Genomic DNA, 25,613 nt, shown 5'->3' on the forward strand with positions numbered 1-25,613 from the left:
AACTTCTCAAATTGGCCCAAAAGGAGTTGAATTATAATTATTCAAAATCCTTCCAGCTCCTAGTGAAGGCATCTATCTTTGTGTTACAGAAACACTTTCACTCCTTAGCATGCCCAATATTTTTAGGTTCATTTTCCTTTAAATAATGCCATTTCTAGAAAACAGAGAAAACTCCTCTCCAGCTACACTTATATGTCTTCACTTACAACTTTGACTACCATCTATTTCTGGGTAAAATTGCTATTTATCACCACATATCATATTGAGATGCTCCAGGAAACTTCTTGCCAATCTCATTAGAAAGTCTGGGATATGAACATATATAGGAAAGATGACACTAAATATATTTGTAAATGGTGAGATTTCAGGAGTTGTAATTTATGATGCATAATTATTTGGTCCTGTTGATTGATTAGCTACTCATAGATTTATTCAGTTAACTGTACATTTAGTTACATATTTAATTTAGACACTTCAAAGATTATGCAACTCACGAGTACTTTAGGATTCTGATCTACTTAAAACTGAAGAATATAAAATCACATGTGATCTGATAATTCTGAGATACAGTCTCTTCTTTCTTTGGTATTTAAACTCTAAGCCATTTTTTAGTTGCAACATAACTAAATTTATGTAGTTATAAAAATAACATCAAACTTTATGTTGGGTTTTATAACTTTTTTCATAATGTAGAGGTCTAGCATGGTCAGTTTCCCATGCTATTAAGTAGTCTTCTAATAAAATTATTTATAATTTTGAATCCCGATGGATTTATTTTTAAATTTAGAATAATACATATTAGAAATGCTTAGAAAAATCACATCAAATAGTTTATGCAAAAATTCTAAAATAACATAAATGTAAGGTGTATAATTTTCAATTATTACATGCATAAGCATTATATAATGTTCATTTATTTATTGTTTACTTTCAAATCAGTACATGGCTATACCCTTTATCTTATCAGAAATAAAGAAAATATGAAGAATTGATATAATAAAAGCAATTTGTTTAAGAGTAGTCTCCTGATGGGTATACTTTTTAATTGAGTACCAATGTCTTACTGACAGTTGACCATGTACGGTCTAAGGCAAACAGAACTTCCTAATTATATTTCCTTGACATTTATTGAGGATAAGACCAGTAGGTAGGACACAATATTTACAAATTTCCTTTTGGTATACTTTACTTAGATCTTTCCTTAATTTTTAAGAAATAAGTGTTTTTCCTAGATGTTTTTCTACATTTATCTTATTTTTTAGTTAGAAAATAATCTTCCTTACTAACTTTAAGATCTTGGTCATTTAAAGGATGGTGTGTTGTATATTTATTTTAAAATTAAGTAAAATAAGGCATTGTGAGAAAATGATTTCAAGTAAAAGCCACACATGTCACATGCATTATTACCACATATACAAAGTCATGGCTATCTTATCTTATCCAGGCTTGAGCTTCGGTAAAGAGCAGAGTGCGAAAGAATGTCAATCCCCACAAATAGCTTCTCTCCATAGTGCTAGTACAACTTTGCCAGGTCTATTCCTGACCCTTATTCTTTGGGCCATTTACTCATTTCACCTTAGGGTAACCTCACATCAGTTCTGTCCTATGATGGAAAACACAAGAATATCTGGACTAGATTTTACCAAACAAAACTAAGTTCATTCTTGTCTACCTGTATTCAGCATCAAGGGGTAATTTATTCTGATACTGCTCATCTAGCGGAAATGGCATATAGGCAAACCTTGTGAGTAACTTCAAGAGAGCTTTGAAACTCAAAGCCTTTTGGATACTGGAGATACAGAATCCTAGACATCTTTAAGGAGAACAGTGTTGTGAACTGAGTGTTAATTATTTTAGCTTAAATGAATGCTTAATTAATTTTTTAGAACTTCAGCTCACAGAGATATCCATGCATTTTAATGTCTGTCCTGAAATCAGCCTAAAAAGTCTTTAAACCTGATGAAAGTCTTTCTATACACAATTTTTCTTATTTATGAAGATGAAATAAACTTGAACTCCAGTGAGAAGCTTTAATCACAGCTTTCTTGGTGGGACTTTACTTTTCAGAAGGTAAAGCAATCTAGCTCATCGGAATGCAGTACAGTTGATATTGCCATCTCTGAAGAAGAAGAAATGGTTTATGAACGTGAGAAGCCAAAGCATCTAAAAAATGGTAAGAAAAAAATAAGTTCTTTTGATCATTATATTGAAATTACACTAAATTTCTCTTAACCTAAATAATACTATGGGATATATTTTAATTTTAGAGTTTATTAATTTGGTTAAGGAACACACACACACATAAACATGTGTGCATCACATGCACACATGCCTGTATGAATCTTGATAAAATTTATAGGGAATTTCATTAGAAAAGTGAACATTTGGAAAAGAGGGAGAGGACCTAGTTCCTAGGAAGTTTAATACAGTAGTTAAGAGCTTTCTGGAACCAGATAGCCTGAATTCAAATCCCAGCCCACCACCGACAAGCTTTTACTTACCCTCTCTCAGGCTCATATCCTAATATGTAAACTGAGAATAAAAATAAAACTTACAGGATGGTAAAAAGATTGAATAAGTATACATGTATGTGTGTGCATTCATATGTGTGTGTGTGTGTGTGTGTGTATTTATGCTTCATGGAATACAGTCAATATTCAAAATACCTATATGAAAACATCTTGTATCTTTCATAGGAAAACAAATCATGTAATGGTGATCTATTTTTTTTTAAAGATTTTATTTATTTATTTGACAGACAGAGATCACAAGTAGGCAGAGAGGCAGGCAGAGGGAGAGGGGGAAGCAGGCTCCCCGCCGAGCAGAGAGCCCAATGCAGGGCTCGATCCCAGGACCCTGAGATCATGACCTGAGCTGAAGGCAGAGGCTTAACCCACTGAGCCACCCAGGCGCCCCAATGGTGATCTATTTTTATATCCCACATGAATATGAAGAAATGTGTAAGACTTCAGTCAATTGATTAACTCATGAGATATGTAACATACATACAATTCCAATTAGTTTCCTAGCAAGATTAACAGATAATTACAGGTTCTGGACACTGGAAATGATCAGAATGGTAACTGCTAAGTGCTCAAATTTCTGTATTCAAACCAAGAACTTGCTCTAAGTAGCTCAACTTTTAGGACTTGTATCATTCAAGACAAAGGAGGAAACATTTCTGATAGTTTTTTTCCCCAAAAGATATATAAATTGACAGTAGGTAAAATTCTAAAATGAAATGCATTGACTTTAAACTTCACTCACCTCTCTTTCTTCGTTTTCTCACCTGTTAAGCACCGTCTTCTCAAGTCTCAGATTTTCTTTTAGCTAACTCTCTTAACCAGAAGGCAGAGTCCAACCTATGCACATGTACTCTACCCACAAAGTACTCTGTAATCCAAGGGAGGTCCTCAGATAATCTCAATCAGAATCCCTATTCTCATGCCACCTAAGGCCTGACATCAATTTAGCTGACTTTAACTAATATTATACTTACTAACGTTTCATAAATATCTATGTACTTAAATGAGAGTGTTTATTATGCCATGTAAATCTTCAGAGAATGAACTTTCAGGCATCATACCAAAATGTGATATGTAGATGTGTGTGTTGGGGGATGGTTTGGTTGCATTTTGTTTTGTAGGGTGGGGGACAAATTCGGTTCTCAGACTTTGTCCCACAAGACTAGGGGATGTTCTAAGTCACCTCTGCCTTTCACAATTTTCTTCCTCGTACTGTTCACAAACTACTCACAAGTTTTTCTTTTCTTTCCTCAGTGACTTCAGTGGTCACAAAACAGGGGTAAAAATCAAAAGTTTCTAAGTCAGAGAGCACGTGTATTAGATTCTGTAAATACCTAATTGCTAAAGCATATGGTAAACTTTTTCATGACTTTTCAAGATTTTTCCTCTTAGCGCTTTCATTCTTGACAGGTTATAGAAGAAGATCTTCACCTGGCCAACTTAGTAGAGAATCCAAGAAAGGAAGAATTTGGCAGAACATGAGGAAAACCTGCTGCAAGATAGTGGAAAACAGTTGTTTTAAGTGTTTCATTGGCCTTGTCACGCTGCTCAGCACAGGTGCTCTGGTAAGTAAGTATGAGAGACTTCTACCGGAAAAAATGTTTTTGAAGTCTGTTACTGGAAGTCATCATGCCAGATTAGTTTTCCCCAGAACACTTATTATAGCAACAAAGTTCATATTCTGTGATTTTACTTTTGGAAGACATATATTGCAATTTCTTAAAATCTGTGTATGCCTCCTTCAATATTGAATAAATAAAACAATTTTGAAATATGTGAATGACAGTGGCAAAAATGAATGTTAGATACCTAATACTTATTTTAATAAAGTTTTATTTTTGAGATAAAGTTTAGTAATATGCACATTCATACTGTTTTACTGTGCTAGTACTTCAGTACCAATTCAATCAGGAAAGAGAATTGCTATCTATACTTTCAACGACCTTTGAACCAAAAATGTATTCACCTCTTGAGCCAACAACCCTAATTCTGGGAAATTATCCTATAAATATCTGAGCATGTATTAAAGGCATTTACAAGGCTATTCGCTGAAGAATTCTTTGTAATAGAAAAAGATTGAAAAGCAAAAACAGTCCATAGTAAGTGATTGTTTAAATGTGCTGTAGTACAATCTCCCTATGGGATACTGTGCAGCTATTTTAAAAATATAAAAACTGGGGTGCCTGGGTGACTCAGTCGGTTAGGCGACCAACTCAATTTTAGCTCAGGTCATGATCTCAGGGCCCTGAGATCTGAGATCTATTAACATAGACACAGATCTGAGATCTATTAACATAGACACAGATGTCTATGTTAATAGGCATCTGTTAGATGTCTACTAACACTCATGTTTTCCACTGTCATTCGTATATTTTGATTGTATTATTTATTTAATACTGAATGAAGCATGTTAGATTTTACATAGGGAGCAAAGAAAAATAGAATGTATATTATGTTCTTGTATTTGATTGAAGAGGATCAGAGAAGGATACACAAGAAATAGTTAATTGTGAAATCACAGAGCAGAGAAGATGGAGTCACAGCTGGGAACCAGAGTTTACACTGAATACATTTCTTAAATAACTTTTATATTGAAGTTTAGCACACATACTGAGAACCGTGTTGAAATTCTAAGTGTCAGGGCGCCTGGGTGGCTCAGTGGGTTAAAGCCTCTGCCTTTGGCTCAGGTCGTAATCCCAGGGTCCTGGGATCAAGCCCCGCATCGGGCTCTCTGCTCAGCAGGGAGCCTGCTTCCTCCTCTCTCTCTCTGCTTGCCTCTCTGCCTACTTATGAGCTCTGTCTGTCAAATAAATAAATAAAATCTTAAAAAAAAAAAAGAAATTCTAAGTGTATAGGCTAAAGAATTTTCACAAAATGAATGCACCTGTGTAACTGTCGCTTAGCTTGAGAAATAGACATTACCAGGACTCCAGAACCACATACTCTGTCCCCTAATAATTACTTCCACACTCCACACGGGTAGCTGGTATGTGGACTCTAACTGTCAGTAGTTTAGTTTTGCCCATTTTTTATGTTTTTTTTAATGGAGGCTTTTTAATATTTTTATATTATTTTGCATTATATACTATTTAATAAATAAATGCATATAATAAAATCCTTTATAATCATTTTAGATATTTATGATTTGCCTGTATAGACACTTTTACTCCATAATTGGTTCAACTGAAAGTCAGTAACTCTACTGTCATGATCTATTTACTTTTATTGAATGTCAGACTTATAAGAATCACACCATTATTTGTATATGATTATTCTAATCCTTATTTACTTTTTGACCTCGAATGCACTTTGATATAAGTCTGCCTGGCGATATTGGTACTTTTTTGCCTTTTTCAGTGCTAAAATAAAAACATGAAATTGCTTTAAATGACATTGTCAGACTTTTCATCCTCCACAGTAAAAATAATGTTGACCTATTAAATCTAAGAAGCTTGGGAGAAATGATTATCGTTTTATTTCATGTTCATGTGCTTCCACTGGTTTACCTGACTATTTCTGCGGCAGTGCAAGTTTTGTGACTTTGCTTGTAACAGCAGTGTGGATATCTGAAGACAAATTAAAAAAAAAAAAAACTCTACTTCTCTGTTAGCACCTAGCATGTACCTGTGAGTTGACAACATGGAATTAAAGAACCAGTCAGATGTGAGTAAAGATTCCACCTCTTACATTAAGTGTGATTAACTGACTGGAGAGAAGTTTTTTGGATCACTATGGTGCCAAGTTCAGTCTGTATAAAAAGAAGTTCTGGGATCAATTAATGATGTCTGCTATGGGCATCGGATCAGAAAATGATACAGATTATGTGAATAAATCCAAACAAAGAGAACCAGCCCTTAAAACAACAACCTATGACTTGACTCACCATCTGCTTAATAGAGAAGGCATTTCATTCCTCTCTATGCCAAAGATTTTTTTAGAAATTACATGTATACTAATCCTTAAATTTTTTACCCACAGGCTTTTGAGGATATCTATATTGACCAGAGGAAGACTATTAAAATCTTATTAGAATATGCTGACATGATCTTCACTTACATCTTCATTCTGGAAATGCTTCTAAAGTGGGTGGCATATGGCTTTAAAGCCTATTTCACTAATGGCTGGTACAAGCTAGACTTCATGGTTGTTCTGGTATGTATGTTAAAGAAAAATTTAAACATTCATTATTTGATTTCCATCTTTACTAGAATTCTCACTTAACTCTTGCATTTACTTATATCTTCCCTTTTTTCCCTCTCTCTGTACATTTTAAGCTACCAAAATCCCCTTTATCTTCATTTGTAATGCTTAACATTTGTCCTTTTCTTCTCATCCTAATATTTTAAAAGTTCAACATTTCATTCCTGGATTATTCTAACAATCGGCTATGAACCCACTACTAACAGAATAGGCCTATTGCACATCAGTGCACATCAGTATCCTAAAATATTTAAATTTTGTTGGTTCAATTTTTAAATCATATATTCAAAATTAGACTACTTACCATAACGTTCACCATCACCACACTGATGGATCAGTGCAACACTTTTCAGCCCGAGATCCCGGCTTCCACCACTGCACACCTTCATTCTGTTTTCCACACAGCAACTACATGCATTCTATTGTTGTAAAATAGAAGCCAGCTCAAGTCTCTTTTCTTCTTGAAACCCTCCAATAAACACCTCATTTCACTCCCAGTAAAAAGCTACACTCTGTGCAATCAAAGCCTACAAGTCTCTACCGAGTCCAGTCTTATCTCCTCCTACTCTCCAGTCAACAGACTGCTGCATCAGCACTGCCCTTCCTGAAGGCCTTTAGGTATGCCAGAATGACTGCCATCTTAGTGCCTTTTCACTTACTTTTCCTTCCACCTGGAACTTTGGCTGGCTTACCTCACTTACGCTTGCTCAAATAAAAATGCTGAAGTTAGGTCTTTCTGCACTACTGTATTTAAAACTGCTTCCACTACAATGCTCCCTTGTCCTTTCCCTGCTTTCTTCATCTCCATAGCACCTGTTAATGTTATATATTAATTGATAGTCATTGTTTATTCATTGTGATTGTTTGTCTTCCCCCACTGAAAGGTTAGCTCCTTTAGGGAAAATTTGTTTTCCCGATATTGTTCTCTTCTTATCCTCAATGCCTAGAACAATTCATGTATCATAATAGGTACTCAGTAATTTTTGTTGACTGAACAAATGGTTCCTATCCTATAAGCAGTGATTGAAGCTTCTCACTGTATAAAGAAGATGACTTACAATATCTGGTCTCTGTTTTCTAAATAAATTATTCCAAATTAACCTTCTGCTCCAACAAAATCACGGTATACTTTCAACCCATTTTCCTCTTTCCTAGTCGTTGTTTTTATGTGTCCACATCCCTCCACACTTACATAAATCATATGCTTACTTCAAAGCTCACTTTCAAAGTATAGCATAAGAAAGAACAAATTTTTCATTTATGCTGTCTTGAAAATACAGAAAATATGAAGATACTATAAAGGTTAATCATAACTCTACTATCTTGCTTGATCTCTATTAATATTTATTAATCCTGATTGATTTTTTAAAAAGATTTATTTATTTATTTACTTATTTTAGAGAGAGAAAGAGAGAGAGAGCAGGGGGAGGAGCAGAGGCAGAGGGAAAGAGAGAATCCCAAGCAGACTCCACACCAAGCATGGAGCCCAAGACATGGGGCTCAACCTCATGTCACTGAGATAATGATGTCAACTGAAACCAAGAGTCAAACATTTACCCACTGAGCCACCCAGGCACCCCAACCCTGAATGATTTTTATGCATATGCTTACTTTAAAAAAATCACCTTAGTATCTTTCTATACATTTTTGTAATTTGTGTTTGGACTTAAAAATATTCATATCTTCCTTGATGCCTCTTTTCTGAAATCTTATTCTATTATCTTAAATATTTATGTATAAATTAATATGTAAATATATTCCAAATTTTGCTTTTATAAATGCATAGTATACTATTACTAGATGATACAAATTCATGAAACTGATTCTTAATCTAATTTCAAATTCAAAATTTATATAAATATTCACCCTTAATCATAATGTATGTCAAATATACAAATTTTTATTTATCTCAATAATATATATTCCTACTACCAGAAAATATTTGTTTTATATTTTTTAAAATAATTTTACCACAAAGTTATTTTCTTATACATTTCTATAAGTCATTGTTAAGATATATGGAAATATACTTTAAATCTTTTGCATACTTCTTGGTAAGGTTTGAACTGTTTATCTTTTTTATAATAAATGCAAAACTTATTTTGCAGATTGTTTCGATTAAGTAAAAATTAAACCCCCTATTAACTCTGTTTCTCCTTAAATATATATAGGTGTTTTGTCTGAGCTTAATAGGCAAATCTCGGGAGGAATTCAAACCACTGACTTCCATTAAATTCCTTCGGGCACTCAGAGTTCTATCTCAGTTTGAAAGAATGAAGGTAAGAAAAAGTTTCTAATCTAATGTGTAGATCTTTATTTACGATTACTGAACTTCTATAAATTAAATCTTCATAGTCTTCTCATTTGCATCATTAACAATATTAATGCAAAAACCTTACATTCTACTATTTTAATATATAGAAGGTATAGTAGAAATACTTAATAAGATTTTAGGTCTTTATTGCTCATAAGATATGAAAAATCATAAAAATAAGAAAAAAACTCCTAATAATTGGGAGAGAATATTAAGTTTCAAAAAGTAATACCATTCTAACCCACACGGATGTCTATGAGTATTAGTAAAATTATCTCAATGTTAAAAATAGAACTGACAAAATGAAACTTTGATCACCTACCTGTTTAAAGTTACAGGAATATTGTACACACTAAGTAATTATTCTGAATAAAAGTGATTTTAAAATAAATTAGTGTTTTTAAAGTCACACATAACAAACTATGAACTCTTGTGTTCTCTCCCTCACCAAAATGTTAAAATCTCTTCTGAACACTGTGAGTAAAACTAATAGGTTGAGCCACAAAAAACAACTAATGTTCAATCTTTTGGGCCTATGATGGAAATCCACCTGCTATGGCTTGACCTAATGAAGAAAACAGAGTTGATGACCACCACACACAGTGTAATTATGTAATACACAGTGATCAACTGTGTGCAGAAATGGCAGCGAAAATCTAATTTCACCTTTCATTTCATAATCACACATCAATGTTTTCTTGCATTTTTCACTTACAAAGATTACTTATCATTAACATGCCTATTTGCTTAATATTACAGAATGCCACATTGTCAATATAGATAGGATCCAATAAGAAAATTATCTATGTTTAATGGTATAAGAAAGTGTCCAGTTTCATTCTTCTGCATGCGACTGCTCATTTTTCCTAGCACCGTTATTGAAGAGACTGTCTTTCCACATTGTATATTCTTGCCTCTTTTGTCATAGATTAATTGGCCATATAAGCGTGGGTTTATTTCTGGGCTCTCCATTCTGTTCTGTTACAGATTCAGATCTTAAGCTTCATCTTAACCTCTGGAGGTTCTGTAGTTGAAAGATTTCTGAAAATATATCATTGAGGTCACATGATTACAAAATTAATGCCTGCTATATTTAATAAGTTCCAGTCTTGGGTCCTCTCATTAGTGAAATATTTGTGTCACCTGTATCTACTGCTTTTATTCATACATAGGTGTATTTTCTGATAGTCATAGCATTTTTTTCATTAGAGGTATCAGTGGGCTTCTCAAAATATCTAAAATTCCAACAAAGGATCTGTGGCTTAGTTTAAGAAATAAAATGAAGTGTTACTGAAAGCACAGTTAAAAGTTAAAATATTTATTCAAAGCCAGAAGACTAAGGAATATCAGCAAGAAAACACAGCAAAAAGGATATGGATTTAGTAATGGCTGAGGGAAGGAAGGATAGAGTTGTAGCACGGAGAATTGATGGTGCCTCATGAAAAAAAAGAGAAAGAAATGAGGTTGGGAGAAAAGGAGTCAAAAGTGTAATGCTAAGGAAAAGACGAAGAAATAGCAAAGAGTGGAAATTTCTCTTGGCTGTCGGAACTGGCTTACATTTGCCATAATAGCTACAGTGGAGTGATAAGAATAAAATTCTGATTGTAATATTAAAGACAGAAGGGAGTTGAAGAAATGTAGATGGTGATTCTAGACTATTACTGTTACTCGAGTTGAGGTGGTAGATTTATTTCCCATACTTCCCACTCTGGAGTGGCTCACCAGGGACACAGAGTGGTGCAGTGAGGAGGTTTTTGATTTTGCAGGCTTCAGCTGCCCATTCAGTGTTTCTTGATGTAGCCTCTTGCCTTGACTTCATTGATATGTGATCTCTTGGTCTTCCTCTTACTTCCCCTGACACTTCAGTGTCTGCTTTGTAGGCTAATCCTTCCAAAAGTTAGAATCACCAAGACTTAGATGTAGGCCTGTTTCTTCCTCATTTTATGTACTTTCTAGCTAATACATACACATATAGTCACACAGGTTCGGTTGTCTATACAAGAAGTTGATAAGTGTGTTGAATCAGTGAAATAATTATTTTGCTAATCAATTCTGTTGCCTTTTAGCGATTACTTTAGTACAAAAATTTTGAGACCATCTGAATTTTTAATGTCTATTTTTTAATTAAAATTTATTATTTAGATTATTCAAATACTGGCATGTGGCCTATTAAATTTTTAATGATGGCCTTTTTTTTTTGTTATTTCTGTATGACATTACATTTAGTATTTCCAATTAAAGTGATTTTACATTTCTTACCTAAAGTTTACCTGTTTGTTTTTTATTATATGCCAGGTGGTTGTGAGAGCTTTGATAACAACAACTTTACCTGCTTTGAATGTGTTTCTGGTCTGCCTTTTGATCTGGCTGGCTTTTAGCATCATGGGAGTACACTTATTTGCTGGCAAGTTCTATGAATGCATTGACCCAACAAGTGGAGAAAGGTTTCCTATATCTGAAGTCATGAATAAGAGTCAGTGTGAAAGCCTTGTGTTTAATGAATCCATGCCATGGGAGAATGCAAAACTAAACTTTGATAATGTTGGAAATGGTTTCCTTTCACTGCTTCAAGTGGTAAGTTCACTTCTGAATTTTTAAAATCGATGTTTTTATATGCTCATTCATATTATAGGTGGAAATAAAGAACAAAATGTGGCTGATTACTAGAATTGATTATAACATATTTCAGCAATTATTAGTAGATGTGGGACATGCTACACCAGCCTTGTTTGGAAAGACAAAAGTGAAACACAGACACTGCTCTGCTGGGAGAAGGATGTACAGAGGAAGTTAGGATTGACAGGGAAGATAGCGGGTACTGGAAACCTATTTCTACTTCTGTCATCATAGATAAGGTAATAGGGTCACAGTTTTTGGCCCAGCTCAGGGTACTACTGTTTTGTTTCTACTTAGTGCTATGGCTCCTCAGTCACCCAACATCTAACAGAAATGAGGAGATAAAACATTCTTGTCTTACCTCCCCCATAGAAAAGCACATGTGTAGCAGTATAGTAAAAATGACACTTGGGCAGCCTGTATTTATTTACAATTTATCTATATACCTCTTTCTATTTCTACTATCTTACAGCATTTTGTTATCAGCTACAATTAAGCTACTACAATGAAGCTAAGAGGTTTTAAATTCGTGTTAATAGACAATATAAATGCAGTAATGAAAATTATAAAGGTCTCAATTACATGGTATATATAAATGTGGTCAGCCTTACTGATCAAGTTTTACTATATTAATAACAAATTGAGTTTTACATTTTATTTGCCACAAAACTTACAATTTCCATAAGAATTAAATACATGCCATTTTTACAGGCAACGTTTAATGGATGGATCACTATTATGAATTCAGCAGTTGATTCTATTGGTGTAAGTACAATATCATCTTAGAGCCATTGTGAAGGTTCAAGGCAAAGTTATTTTCTCAATTCAAGAAAAGGGTAACAACAATAACAGAATAAATAACATGGTAAAAGCAAATGCTTATGCTAGACAGAAATTAAATACATTTCAGATTGACTCTGTCACTGAAAATGAAATCCTCCCAGGATTATGTACAGTGGTTGAAGCCCAGTAGGCCCATTTGAAGGATTATCAGACTTTGTTACAATTATTAAACCAATGCAGCAAACTTTAAAATCCAAGTAAACAAAGCAATAATGCCACTTCACCAAAGAACAAAGTGGAAACATTACCTCATGTAGAATTGTTGGTTTTTCTTGTTGTAAACTGCTTTATAAATTTTATGTTTTAAAAAGTTGGTATACCAATATTCTGCTTATTTTTTCATTTTTTAATTTATTTTTATTTTTAAAGATTTTGCTTTTTAGAGCTGTTTTAGGTTTACAACAAAATTGGGAGGGAGGTATAGAGATTTCCCATATACCCACTGTCCCCACACATGCGTTGCCTATTATCAACACCACTCACCAGAATGGGGCACATTTTTACCAAGGATGGACCTACATCGACACGTCATAATCTCCCAAAGTCCATAGTTTACATTAGGGCTCACTTGGTGTTATAAATTATATGGGTTTGGACAAATGTGTAATGACATGTAACTATCATTATAATATCATAGAGAATATTTTCTGAATCTGTTATGCCCTAAGAAATCTGCTATGCCCTACCTTATTTTGCTTATTTTTTAATTTAACTTTTAGGTAAATAGGCAACCTAATTTTGAAGAGAACATCTACATGTATTGTTACTTTATCAACTTCATTATTATTGGATTATTTCTTCCTTTGAGTATGCTGATTGGTGTTATTATTGCTAATTTCAACATGCATAAAATAAAGATAAGTACAAATATTTTTCGTTCACTAGTGCTTAAGAAAATCAAGCACATTTATAAAAATGTCCTGCTTCAAATAATTAGTTTGGGATTCAGCTAAATATCATTTTTATTTGGTACTTAGCTAAAAAAAATAATTTGCTTTTTGCATATTGACAAATATTGTTAAAGTGTTCATCTTTACATTGTTTTCTAAATTCAAATGTAAATGGGCAAGTTTAAAGGCTAAAAGTTACGAGTGTTTCTATATATATGTTTGTAAGAAATGACATGCTGACAAACAAGTAATATTGTGGCATGTCTGCACAAATCTGTAAAGAAGTTCAAGAAAAATAAGCTACACATTTTTACTCTCTGATATGTTCACAGCTTCAGAGGCATAACCAACATAGACATCTTTGTCAGTGCAGTAGGTTTTCCAGCTAGACGTAGAGAGAATCCTAAATATATGGCCCAAATAGGAGTGCTTGAAACAAGTAGGAGACAATTCAGAGACAGAAGCAAATATCCGACTGACACCATCTCCACGCAAGATTTCCTTCAGGGCTTTTACAAATGCAAATGCCTCAAAAGTCCTTTAAGTCTTTTTAACCACAGACATCTTCTCTCTAGAGGTGTAGGGAAACCTTCTAAAAAGTCGAAGAAAAGAATAGTCTAGTTTTGAAATTCTATCTTCGGCTATGTCATCAAAGTTCAGCCACGTGCAGACTCTGGTAAACAAACCACTCAGTCTTTGCTAATCAAATGGGATTAGGAGAACATTGTTCAACTATGCATCTGATGGATGCTTCAGCTTCTTGGGACTTCAGCCCAATGGGATAACATCCTAGGATTTGCTTCTGGACTTCAAATTCATGACTCTCGTCTAATTTAAGTGACTGAGTCCTGACTTAGGGCGCTAATAATTCCTAATTTTTAGATTAACACATTAACTATTTACCTCTTATTCACTTTATACATTTTGTATAAGATAATAAAATTAGCACTAGGAACACAAAAATAAATAAGCTCTCTAAGGTGCTATGAAGATGTAAACACAAGGTGCTGTTGGCGTAATAGTATAAAAATATCATCTGATAAGCATTATTTGGAAAATTAAGTAATATATGGACTTATAAAAACACATAAATGACCAATTCTGTTTTTTCCTGCTTATTAGAAGGTACAAACCAATTTTATCTTTAGCTTTGGAATTCAATTTTTCTTAGCAAACCTTTCCATTTTCCCCCCACTATTTCTCCTTCGTCTCTGTTTCACATGAGGATGAAAAGTTAAAAAAGAGTTGACTGCCCAAAATAAAGTGTGCCAGAACATAATTGATATCTGTCATTACCCAATATTCCACATGTGTTTAGTGTGGATTTGTGTGCAGAAAATCGGATGTAGTTAAACATGATTTAGATCATTGCCTTATGCCCTTTGTAAAAGATCAACTCGGTAATTACCAAATTTTCCAAAATGCCTATTAATGATAAGGTAAAATTTAGATTCGGTGTGATTTTAATATCTTTTTCTTTCATTTCTTTACCAGGGAGGCTCAAATATCTTTATAGCAGTCAAACAGAAGAAACAATCCCGTGCACTGAGGAGGCTGTTGTGTGAGGACTCTCAAAAAACCATCCGGCGCCCAGGAGTAAGAAAACATCTAGATTTTTTTTTTCAGGCTTCAGAAGAAGTTTCTTCTGTATATTCTCTTTTTAAAATGAAAACGTGTTTTTGAAATTCTTCACAAATGTTTTTGGCAAAATTTAAAAATATGTTCCTTAACAAAGTTTGGATGGTCTTTTGTTTGTTTTGACTACATACACTGTAATTATAGTTTGGTAAAAACTTGGGCCGTCACTTATTTTCCTGTTTATGCTAGGAAGGAAATTATAATTCTACAGACAATATGTTTGTATATATAACCTATTAATAAGGCTACTATGCCTTTCTTTTTTTCATCCACAGAATAAATTCCAAGGATTCGTCTTTGACTTGGTAACAAGTGAAGTTTTTAATGCCATCATTATGGCTCTTATCTGTTTTCAAGCAATAACTATTATGATACAAAGTGATGAACAGAGTAAAAATATGGACATTGCTCTCTGCTGGATTAACTTAGTTCTTATTATACTATACACTGGAGAATGTGTACTGAAGCTCATTGCTTTCCACTGTAACTATTTTACCATCGGATGGAACATTTTTGATTTTATGGTGGTCATTTTCTCTGTTATAGGTAAGATTTTTAGTCAATTTTCTTTTATAATAATACTAATTCAGGCAAGTTCTTATACTAAATGTGTCCTCCGATACAGACAAAGGCAAACAGGCAAACAGAGAAGGGATCCTTCTTATTTCAGTAGGAATTTTTGCATTCATACATGTACACATACTTGACAGCTATAAGATATTCAAAATACTTGTTGAATTAATACATACACTTTACTTCAGAGGTCACCTTTTCAGTGTATCACATACAGAATTTTCTAGGATGGCTCTAGAAGGAGATTTATGTCTTAGCATGATATAACCTTTCACGGTCCCTATTGTTTTTTCTCTAATCTCTAAAACTGTTTACAGCTTTCACAGCACTAGAGTGTAGGCTTTAATGAATTTGTCACCATTTTTCTCTTACCCTGGGGATCTCAGTCTTTTATTTAACAAATATATTTGGTTATCCCTTTTGTGAATACACATTATGCTATATGCAAAGAATCCAGTAGTAAACAAGGTAGGCATAATCCCTGTATGCATATAGTTGACAGCCTAGTAAGGGATACAGATGATTAAATAGTACATATATAATGTTGTGCTATTAAGGTGATAAGGGAAAAAGCACAGGGTGTTACAGTGGCACAAAAAAGTGAGGGGAACCTAACAGTAAGTAAAGGTCAGAGGAAATTGCATGGGGGAAGCAAAATCTAAACAGAAACTTATTGGATGTGGGGGTAGCCAAGTAAAGAATCTAAGATAAAAATGTTTTAGGCAGCGAAAAGTTTATTTTCTGCCTCCCTATAAGACACATACTAGAATGTAAGCTCCATGAGAGACAATATTTAAATGTTAACTGTGTCAAACATATTCTATATAATCAATAGTGAAAATGGGGACAAACTATCTGCCCACTTGTGCTTCCAGAAAATTCAACCTATTCATTTGGTGGTAGAAGCAGTCTACCTATTGATAGACAAGCACAAGAAGCTTGAAAGCAAAGTACATAAAAGCAGGAAGGGATTGATAGGAAGAAAACAGAGGAATGTGGAATTAAAAAGCCATTTGGGATTAAAGTAGGAGTTACTGAATCAGAGATCTCAAAGGAGAGCAAAGCACAAAGAAAAAGCTGTTTGATTTTGAAATCTCAGAAGGTGAAGAATCCTGTGTACAGAATGTGGCCATAACTGCCTATGACTAAAGTAAAATGATGGATATTACCGCAGTTAAGAAAGTCAAAGAAGAAGAAACTGACCTTTCAATGAGTTGTTGATGGTAGATGTCGGGGTGGAAAGCGCGACAGTGAACCAAGTACTAATAAGTCTCCAATGAGTGTGAATGAGGAGGAATAAATAGATCATAGAGCCAAGAAATGGTAGGCAATAGTATAGTTCAGTGGCATGATCCACAATGTGTCAGGAGAGAAAATTATTTTTTTTCTTTATAAAATTGACTTAAAGTGTCTAGAAATCACATTGAAAAGAATGAAAGATGCTTGGTCATTCCATTTTCAACCCCAAAAAATATGGTGTGGGAAGAAAGAGCTGTCTTCAGTTGACGATGTTGCAAGGGAAATAGTATCCTTAAGATAAAGTCAGATTTTAGATAAGAAAGGAAGTAAAGAAAATGTGGGGGTGAGGATGTAGGAAAAATTGTCTACAATTAAATGGGGATATGTCTGGCATAATGGAAGAATTTGGAAGATTGTGAGAAGAAGTAACAATTTGAGTCAGAGTAGAAGATTCGCTATAACAAAGTGGAGATGAAGATATGGGTAAGATAGAATGTCAGAGAGAATGTTGTCATCGACAATGACCAAATTGAAGGGAAATATGAGACATAGTCCTTCCAGATTCAACAAACACACCATCTCAATTAGAAGCTTCATGGGAGGGGTGCCTGGGTGACTCAGTGGGTTAAAGCCTCTGCCTTCGGCTCAGGTCATGATCCCAGGGTCCTGGGATCCAGCTCCGCATGGGGCTCTCTGCTCTGCAGGGAGCCTGCTTCCTCCTCTCTCTCTGCCTACCTCTCTGCCTACTTGTGATCTCTCTCTGTCAAATAAATAAATAAAATCTTTAAAAGAAAAAAAAAGAAGAAGCCTCATGGGATTCTCTCCTCCTCACCTTTTCAACTTTAAATGAACCTCATTGTCTCCAGTACTTCCAGAGGACATAGGCCCTATACTTCTAGGGTAATTGTAACTTTTTTATAGTGGTAGCTCTCACTTCCATAGTTCCCTCATCTACCCACAACTGCTACAAAAAAAGTTCTATGCCAGGACTCATTTACTTAATTCCATTTAAAGCTGCTAAGGACCCAAATACTATTTATGAAATAAATTAATTAAACTATAATCTGTGAATTGTGGAATGCCAAACATTTTTGTGATTATATTGATCACCTAAGTCTTTCTACCTTGCATGATAATAACTTTAAATATCTACTTCTATTCTCTAGATTATAAGGTCTTTAAGGACAAAAGTCAGGTTATTCATCTTTGCATATTTGCATGACACCTTTATTAGATATCCAGTAAAGCCTGGATTAAACTCTTTATCAACTACCACCAGAAAAAAACACGACTAATGTTCTATATTATGGAATCATGCCATTTGTGATTCCAGAAATACTTGACCTATAGTACTCTTAAGATGATGTGCAAATAATTCTCTTACAAATTTTGGTAGATACCCTGAAAATTGCCACAGTTAGTGCTTGGGTAATCCCCACTTTCAATATGTTCTGTTATTTGGGAAGGATTAATAAAATGATCTTAACATATAGAAAAAATGATATAATAGTAATTGAAATAATAAAGAGTTGAAATAAATAATTGAAATAATAAATGAAATAAAATAATGTATATTCCTCTAAATATAATCACATTTAAATAATTTTATTGCCTGTTTTATCTTCTCCCACACCAAGAACTAGTTCTGCCTATAACGGTAGGATACTACCTTGTGTCTCCTTCCATTATGGAACTGATACGACTCTCACGGATTATCCACATCCTGCGCCCTGGGAAAGGACCAAAGGTATTCCATGATCTGCTGCTCCCTTTGATGCTGTCTGTACCAGCATTGTTGAACATCAGTCTTCTCATCTTCCTGGTCATGTTTGTCTATGCCATCTTTGGAATGTACAATTTTGCCTATGTTAAAAAAGAAGCTGGAATTAACGATGTGTCCAACTTTGAAACTTTTGGCAGCAGTATGCTCTGTCTTTTCCAAGTTACAATATTTGCTGGCTGGGATGGGATGCTCAATGCAATTTTCAACAGTAAATGGTCTGACTGTGATCCTGATAAAATTAACCCTGGGACTCAGGTTAGGGGAGATTGTGGTAACCCCTTTGTCGGGATTATTTATTTTGTCAGTTACATCCTCATATCATGGCTGATCATAGTAAACATGTACATCGTTGTGGTCATGGAATTCTTAAATATTGCTTCTAAAAAAAAAGCCAAGACGTTAAGTGAAGATGATTTTAGGAAATTCTTTCAGGTATGGAAGCGGTTCGATCCTGATAGGACCCAGTATATAGACTCTAGCAGGCTTTCAGACTTTGCAGCTGCCCTTGACCCTCCTCTTTTTATGGCAAAACCAAACAAGGGACAGCTCATTGCCATGGATCTTCCCATGGCTGCTGGGGACAGAATTCATTGCCTTGACATCTTACTTGCTTTAACAAAGCGAGTTATGGGTAAAGATGTGAGGACGGAGAAAATGATTTCAGAGATGGAATCAGGGTTCGTGTTAGCCAACCCTTTTAAGATCACATATGAGCCAATTACTACTACTTTGAAACGAAAACAAGAGGCAGTCTCAGCAACCATAATTCAACGTGCTTATAAAAGTTACCGCTTGAGGCAAAATGACAAAAATACATCAGATATTCATATGATAGATGATGACAAGGAAGTTCAGGCTACCACAGAAAAAGCCTATTTTGACAAAGCTGAGGAAAAGTCAACTATTCAAAGCCAAATCTAATTCCACTTACCACATTTTAATCTTCTTCATGTTCTAAAAATGTCAGAAGTTTGAATCAGAAATAAGAACCAAGATCAGAGAAGTAAAGAGTTTACTTATCAACTGTTTACAATCCATGGAAGTTAAGCTTGTGTTCACAAGACTCCATGTCAAGTTTACTTTTTACCTTTGTATATCCAGTATAACCAAGATAACCCCTCAGTGAGTTAAAATGGCTTACAATTGCCATTTGATAATCCAATGCTTGTTTTCTCTCTCTGGCTTTTATGGTGTGTGCTTCTTCTAGAGGATTGGGAGGTGATAGTAGAGATTAGTAGCAAAAGGGGCTTCCTTGTATATTTTATGTCTGCCTTATGGGATTTAAGTCACCATTAGTAGGACTTAGTTACAAATAAGCAAGTACAATAAGTACTTTCTTAAGGTGGGATAGTGTTAAAAAATAACAGTGTTACAGGCCATTAAATCATAAACTTGCCTACACAGATGCCAACTGGGGAAGAGAAAAAGGCTGTTCTTAGAAAGTTCCTTTGAGATCAACCACAGATATTCTTGGGCTGATCCAAACCATGTTTCATTGACCGGAGCCTTGGTTTTTGTTTTTATTTTCTTTTATTTTTGGTACTGGGAATTCATATTCTTTGATTGTTTTTGGATTCCTGGTTTTTCATCTCTTTGGCTAGTTCTACCTAAGCTCTAGCTCTTCAACAGAATGAATTCAGAGAATAAGAAGCACAAAGGTAACTGTAATTATTGCCTACATTTTCCTCATTTTTTTTCACATTTATACTTTTTCTAAGTATACATCTACTAAAAAGATATATATAGAAACTCTTAGTAGACTCATGTATTATCTTATCATATTTACTATTTATCAGTGATGAAACATTGAGTAGTATGATCTGGCAAATGAAAGTTATAATATGAATTAGAAGAGTCAAGTGTTGCCATTATGTCTAGGGATTTTCACAGAGTCTTGATGCTTACTTGGGAAACTGTCCACTTTGAAATACTTTCCACTGTACTTTGTGGTTCTCTATAACTTAGAGAAAGAAAATGACCACTGAAACTGTGAGGAACCTGAATAGGAGATCAAAGTGTAAGTTTGTTGTTGGTGGTGTTATGTAATATTAGTATATACAAATTAGTTTTCACTTCCTCATTTATCTTTCTAAGTTTGTTTTTGATGTTTTTAATCCATCATACACACCCCCATAAAAGGTTTTGTGTGTGAAAAACTTGAAAATCCTAAATATTAATTTTCACTATTGAAATTGTATTTAAAAGATAGACACAAATAGTTGGTTTTTGACATAATCACAAAATGTAGCCACTTGTATCCATGTAATATGAGATTCTGATATTTGTTCCCTTTGTATGAAGATTGATTTCAATGTGCCTACAAAATCCTAAAGGATTTGGAAAGAAAATATGTATACTGTTGACTTAAATGGCAAACTTCAAATATGTTGTATGACATTCAATGTCACTTAAATGTCAGTAATTGTATTTTATTATGAATGCATGATCTTGAGCCTTAACTATTTTAGCCTATTTCTGCCCCTCAGAAATGTATTAACTTGACCAAGATGCCTTTGGGGGAACCCTTAAGTAAATGTAATTTCAGGGTTCTGTTTCTTTCTATAAGTGTTCCTTCCCTTTCTCCTCCCGTTCTTCGTCATGTGATGGGGATCAGTGAGGAACTAGTGTTAACTTGGTGACATGGTGACAGCTGGTGCTTGATCTAAATTTTTTAGTTTTCTATTTCTTAGAAATGCTTTAATGTAGAAACTGCTTCAGATATTTAAACTTAACCTTAACTTGCTTCTGTAAATTCAAGACCATTAACTGATTTTAGTTTGAAAATTGTATCTTTTACTTGTAAACCATGTTTGCCACTAACCTTCCAAAAACTGTGTAATGAATTATTTTTAACAAAGTCTTACAATATATTCTACTTTTTAGAAACTATAGAAAATAATAAATACAACCTGTTAACTACAGTAAGCTTTGGGTTTTGTTTTTTTTTTAGTAAGTCAGGTTGTCTATTTTGTATGGTAAGAACTTTTTCAAATGAGCCTAATCACATTAAAGCTTACTCTTTCAGGCTCAAAATTCAAAACTGTGCTTCCTTTGGATTCAAAAAATTTTGTAAAATAATTGTTAGTAAGCTTGACAGAGACCTTTACACACTGACAAAATTTACAAAGTACTCCTCCTATCAAAGTCATTAGTTTTTTAGGTATATATCTCAGTATTACTTAGAATTTGCTTTATGGAGGATAATGCTGAATTTTAATTGATTGCTGTGCTTCTTTAAAAAATGTCTTTCTATACCTTTTAATACATATAATGAATATACTTTGAAATGGTTTTAAAGATATTGAAAATAGCTACCATTTATTGAGCAGACTATTATGCCCCTCCTTGCTCTAAGCATTTATCATGCATGAACGCAGCATTCACAACAACTCATGAAGAAATGATAATTTTCATTTTATAGCTGAGCAAAATAGACTTAGAATGGTTATAAGAGCTTCTATATGGCATAGAATTTGTAAACAATGAGACCAGAACCTCAAACCAGGTCTAGTTTCAGATCATTAATATTTGACTCTATGTACAATAACTGTCTAGGAATAAATGACCTAGTTAGAGGCAGAAAAAGTTTAAGATGAATCAAGTTGTTGAAGAGAGATAAGTTCTCTCTCTCTCTCTCCCTTCCCCTCTCTCTTTCTCAATCTCTCCTTTGATGGAGGGAATTTTAAAAGTAGAGCCAACCCCTGGAAAAAAGAAAGACACAAGGAATAAAACAATAGAAGTTTTTTCGTTCAATAGTTATTGTATGCTAGATACTGATGTAAACCCAGAACCGGTATAGATACTGATTCATACTTACACACATACAAACATACATACACACAGCTGAGCCTAGAGAACTTGCTGACTACTGAGAGAAAACAGCTAATTATAATATATGGTAATTTGTATACCATTGGTGTAAACTGCAGTATGTATGCAGGAAAGAAGATGGGTTCTACATTGAAAATTATAGGTGAAGTTAGTAAAGTGGACCCTGGAAGATAAAGATTTTATCAATTAGAGAAGACGGTAACCGTAGTCAACAGAGACATTTTTAAGAAAAGGAGTTCATACAGAGATGAACTCCTGAGCTTTTGGGTCCGAGCTTTTGGTTCTTCAGGCTAGACTATAAAGAGAAAGAAGAATTAAAGATGGGATAAAACGTCTACTCCAGAGACTGGATGGAAAATTAGAGCAGAATACTTCGAGAACCCTGATCCCTTCCCAGACATGCTTTATTTAGTCCTTTGGCTAATCTCCCTTAACTGTTCTTTGCAGTGATTCTAGGTCCACATTCTCAATTCTAACAGTTAATGAAGAGCGCCAGTCCATGACTGAGTCTTCACTCTCCAGGGGACTTTCATCTTTTATGTTAGAGAACCTAACGCTGTCAGGGTCAGACACTTAACTCCTCCCCTTATCTGTAAGTGAATCTCTTATCGTCATTGACTTCAAAAGCACCTATGAGCTCAAAGGATTTTCTCTCAATTCCAGCTGGTTTATGAACCATCCAGATGGCACAACACCCCTAGTCCTGGATTCTAAATCTACATTGCCACTTCCTGACGTTGCACGGGAGAAGAATGAGGCACAAACAAGTCAGCTGCAAGAGAAAGGGAGCAGGGGGCAACGGTAGAAAAGACTGTTGCCCCGAACAACTCCTCAGTCCCGCTTTTGTTAGATATAGACGGTAATCAACAAAAGAGCCAAAGAAGGCCAAACATTAATCATATGCCTTGTAGATAAACAAGAAGGAAGGCAAAATATGTCTGGTCAAGCAGTATAAAGTTTATAGTCGAGCAAGCACATAAGCACATTCAGAGGACTTATCTAATTAGCCACAGGTGCTCTCGGAAGGTGGTGGTGGTGGGGGGGGGCGGACAACAGAAAAATAAAGCAGGCGGCATTCCGCCCTGAGCTAGCCGGGCATCCCCAGCTGCTCTGCTTCAAGGCCGCATATCGTCCTCTCGCCCAGAGACCTGTTGCCAGTATGTGTTTTTCTTGAAGCTCTATCTAAACGTGCTTGGTAACTAGTAAAATTTCCCATGGGTTATATTTTAAGTAATACGTTGTTCTGAGGGACAGTTACTACATCACATGAGAGTAACTTCTTACAATGATGCATAAATTCAGAGTTCCCAATCATGTAAAATCTCATCATCATCCTTCCCATTCTTTTTTCCTTCCCATTTTTGTTTTCGTAAGATTCTACTGAACACCTCCTAGGGATTAGACACAACAGTTTAGAGATAAATAAGGTCAACGTTATCCTTAAAAAGGTAGTAGTGAGGGTTTTATAGAGAAGCAAAACTAATAGAACACACGTTTGCCCCACTATCCAAAAGTAGAGTGTTCCTATAAATCTTTTATAAGCTGAAATGACGTAAAGTGAAGAAGTAATTACCACTAATTTATATGTTAAAAAACTCTATCCTTCCAAAACCCAAAAAATAACCTTTCAGCTTTTTTAGATCTTTGTGTATCTAATCGATATACAAGCTATTTCAGACAAAGTATGGATTTTTAAGAATCACTGTCATGGGAATCAGATGATGCTATAGTTTTTTTTAAAGATTTATTTATTTAGAGAGAGAGAGTACATGCATGAGTTGGGGGGACAGGCAGAGAGAGAGGGAGAGAATTTCAAGCAGACTCCATGCTGAGCATGGAGCCTGTCACAGGGCTTGATCTCGTGACACTTAGGTCACAACCTGAGCTGAAATCAAGAATCAGAAGCTTAACTGACCGAGCCACCTAGGTGCCTGTGGTGATATAATTTTTGTTCAAATCATCAAATATGGTTTCAAAACTCATGAGGAAGTGAACGGTTCTTCAAACACACCCATATTTCTGCTCTTTGCATTATTCCTTCGTCCTTCCTGATGCTCCAATACTCTTTCTTTTATCAGTTCCTTTCTGTTTGAAGAATTTTATTAAGCCCATCTTTAAGAAGATATTCTATTTTTCTTTAATATTTTTATACTTATGTGTTGAAATGATAACATTTTTGATACATTGGGTTAAATAAAATGTATTACTAAATTTTAAAAAAGAATATGTGTGCTAGTAATAAATTCTTTTAGCTGTTTTTTTTTCTGAACATATTTTTATTTCTTTCATTCCTCAAGTAAGGATTCACAGAATATAGAATTTGTAGCTGACAGTCCTTTAACTTCAACACTTGAAAAATATGGTACCACTTTCTTCTGGTTTCTATGACTTCAAATAAAAATCCATTATCGTTTGAATTGGTATTTCCTTGCAGTTAATACTCATTTCCCTCTAGTTGCTTTCAAGACTTTTTTTGTGTTTATTTTTCAAAATTTTAACTGTGGTGTATCTTAGGCATGGATTTCTTTGTGTTTATCCTGCTCAGTATTTACTTAGCTTCTTGGAATTACAGGTTTGTGTCTTTTACCAAATTTAGGACATTTTCAGCAAATACTTCTTCAAACAAGTTTTCAGCCCCCCTCTTTTCTACTTTCCTTCTGGGATTGTGTTGACATGAATGATGGCTCTTCTGTTACTGTCTCATAGGTCCCAGAGGCTCTGTTCATTTTTTTCCCAGTTGATTTTTTTTTCCTTCTCTGTTGTTCAGATTGGATGAATTCTATTGTTCTATACTCAAGTTCACTGGTTTTCTCCTGTCATCTTCATTCTGTTCTATTGAGACATCTATTCAGTTTTTTATTTCTGTTATTGTATTTTCCAATTCAATAATCCATTTGGTTTTTTCTTTAGAGATTTTCTGTTTTTTGTTTCAAGAGACTTTATAATTGATTGTTGAAACATTGTTATAATGGATGCCTTAAAGTATTTTTCAGATAAGTCTGACATCTGATTCATCTCAGTAGTGTGTCAGCTAATTGTCTTTTTTCCTTCAAGGTGTGATTTTCTTGGTTCTTAGTATGTTGAATGATTTTTTTTTTTTTCATCATACTCGGGGAATTTGTCTACTATGGTGGGAAATACTAGATCCTATTTAAGTCTTT

General features: G+C 34.4%; 1 protein-coding gene across 1 annotated transcript in view; it reads left to right on the top strand.

The window, feature by feature from the left end:
* Window positions 1-19,542, top strand: part of SCN7A (sodium voltage-gated channel alpha subunit 7) — a gene marked incomplete at both ends in the record, with an annotated part of 60,012 nt that extends 40,470 nt beyond the window's left edge. Inside the window, 10 exons of the mRNA XM_080799351.1 lie at window positions 2,068-2,173; window positions 3,936-4,090; window positions 6,504-6,677; window positions 8,897-9,004; window positions 11,335-11,613; window positions 12,367-12,420; window positions 13,218-13,382; window positions 14,883-14,984; window positions 15,302-15,572; window positions 18,476-19,542. Coding sequence (XP_080655477.1) covers window positions 2,068-2,173; window positions 3,936-4,090; window positions 6,504-6,677; window positions 8,897-9,004; window positions 11,335-11,613; window positions 12,367-12,420; window positions 13,218-13,382; window positions 14,883-14,984; window positions 15,302-15,572; window positions 18,476-19,542 — 2,481 coding nt within the window. The remainder of the gene's footprint in view (window positions 1-2,067; window positions 2,174-3,935; window positions 4,091-6,503; window positions 6,678-8,896; window positions 9,005-11,334; window positions 11,614-12,366; window positions 12,421-13,217; window positions 13,383-14,882; window positions 14,985-15,301; window positions 15,573-18,475) is intronic.
* Window positions 19,543-25,613: the final 6,071 nt, after the last annotated feature.

The sequence above is a fragment of the Martes martes genome (assembly GCF_963455335.1).
Source record: "Martes martes genome assembly, chromosome: 3".
NCBI lineage: Eukaryota > Metazoa > Chordata > Mammalia > Carnivora > Mustelidae > Martes > Martes martes.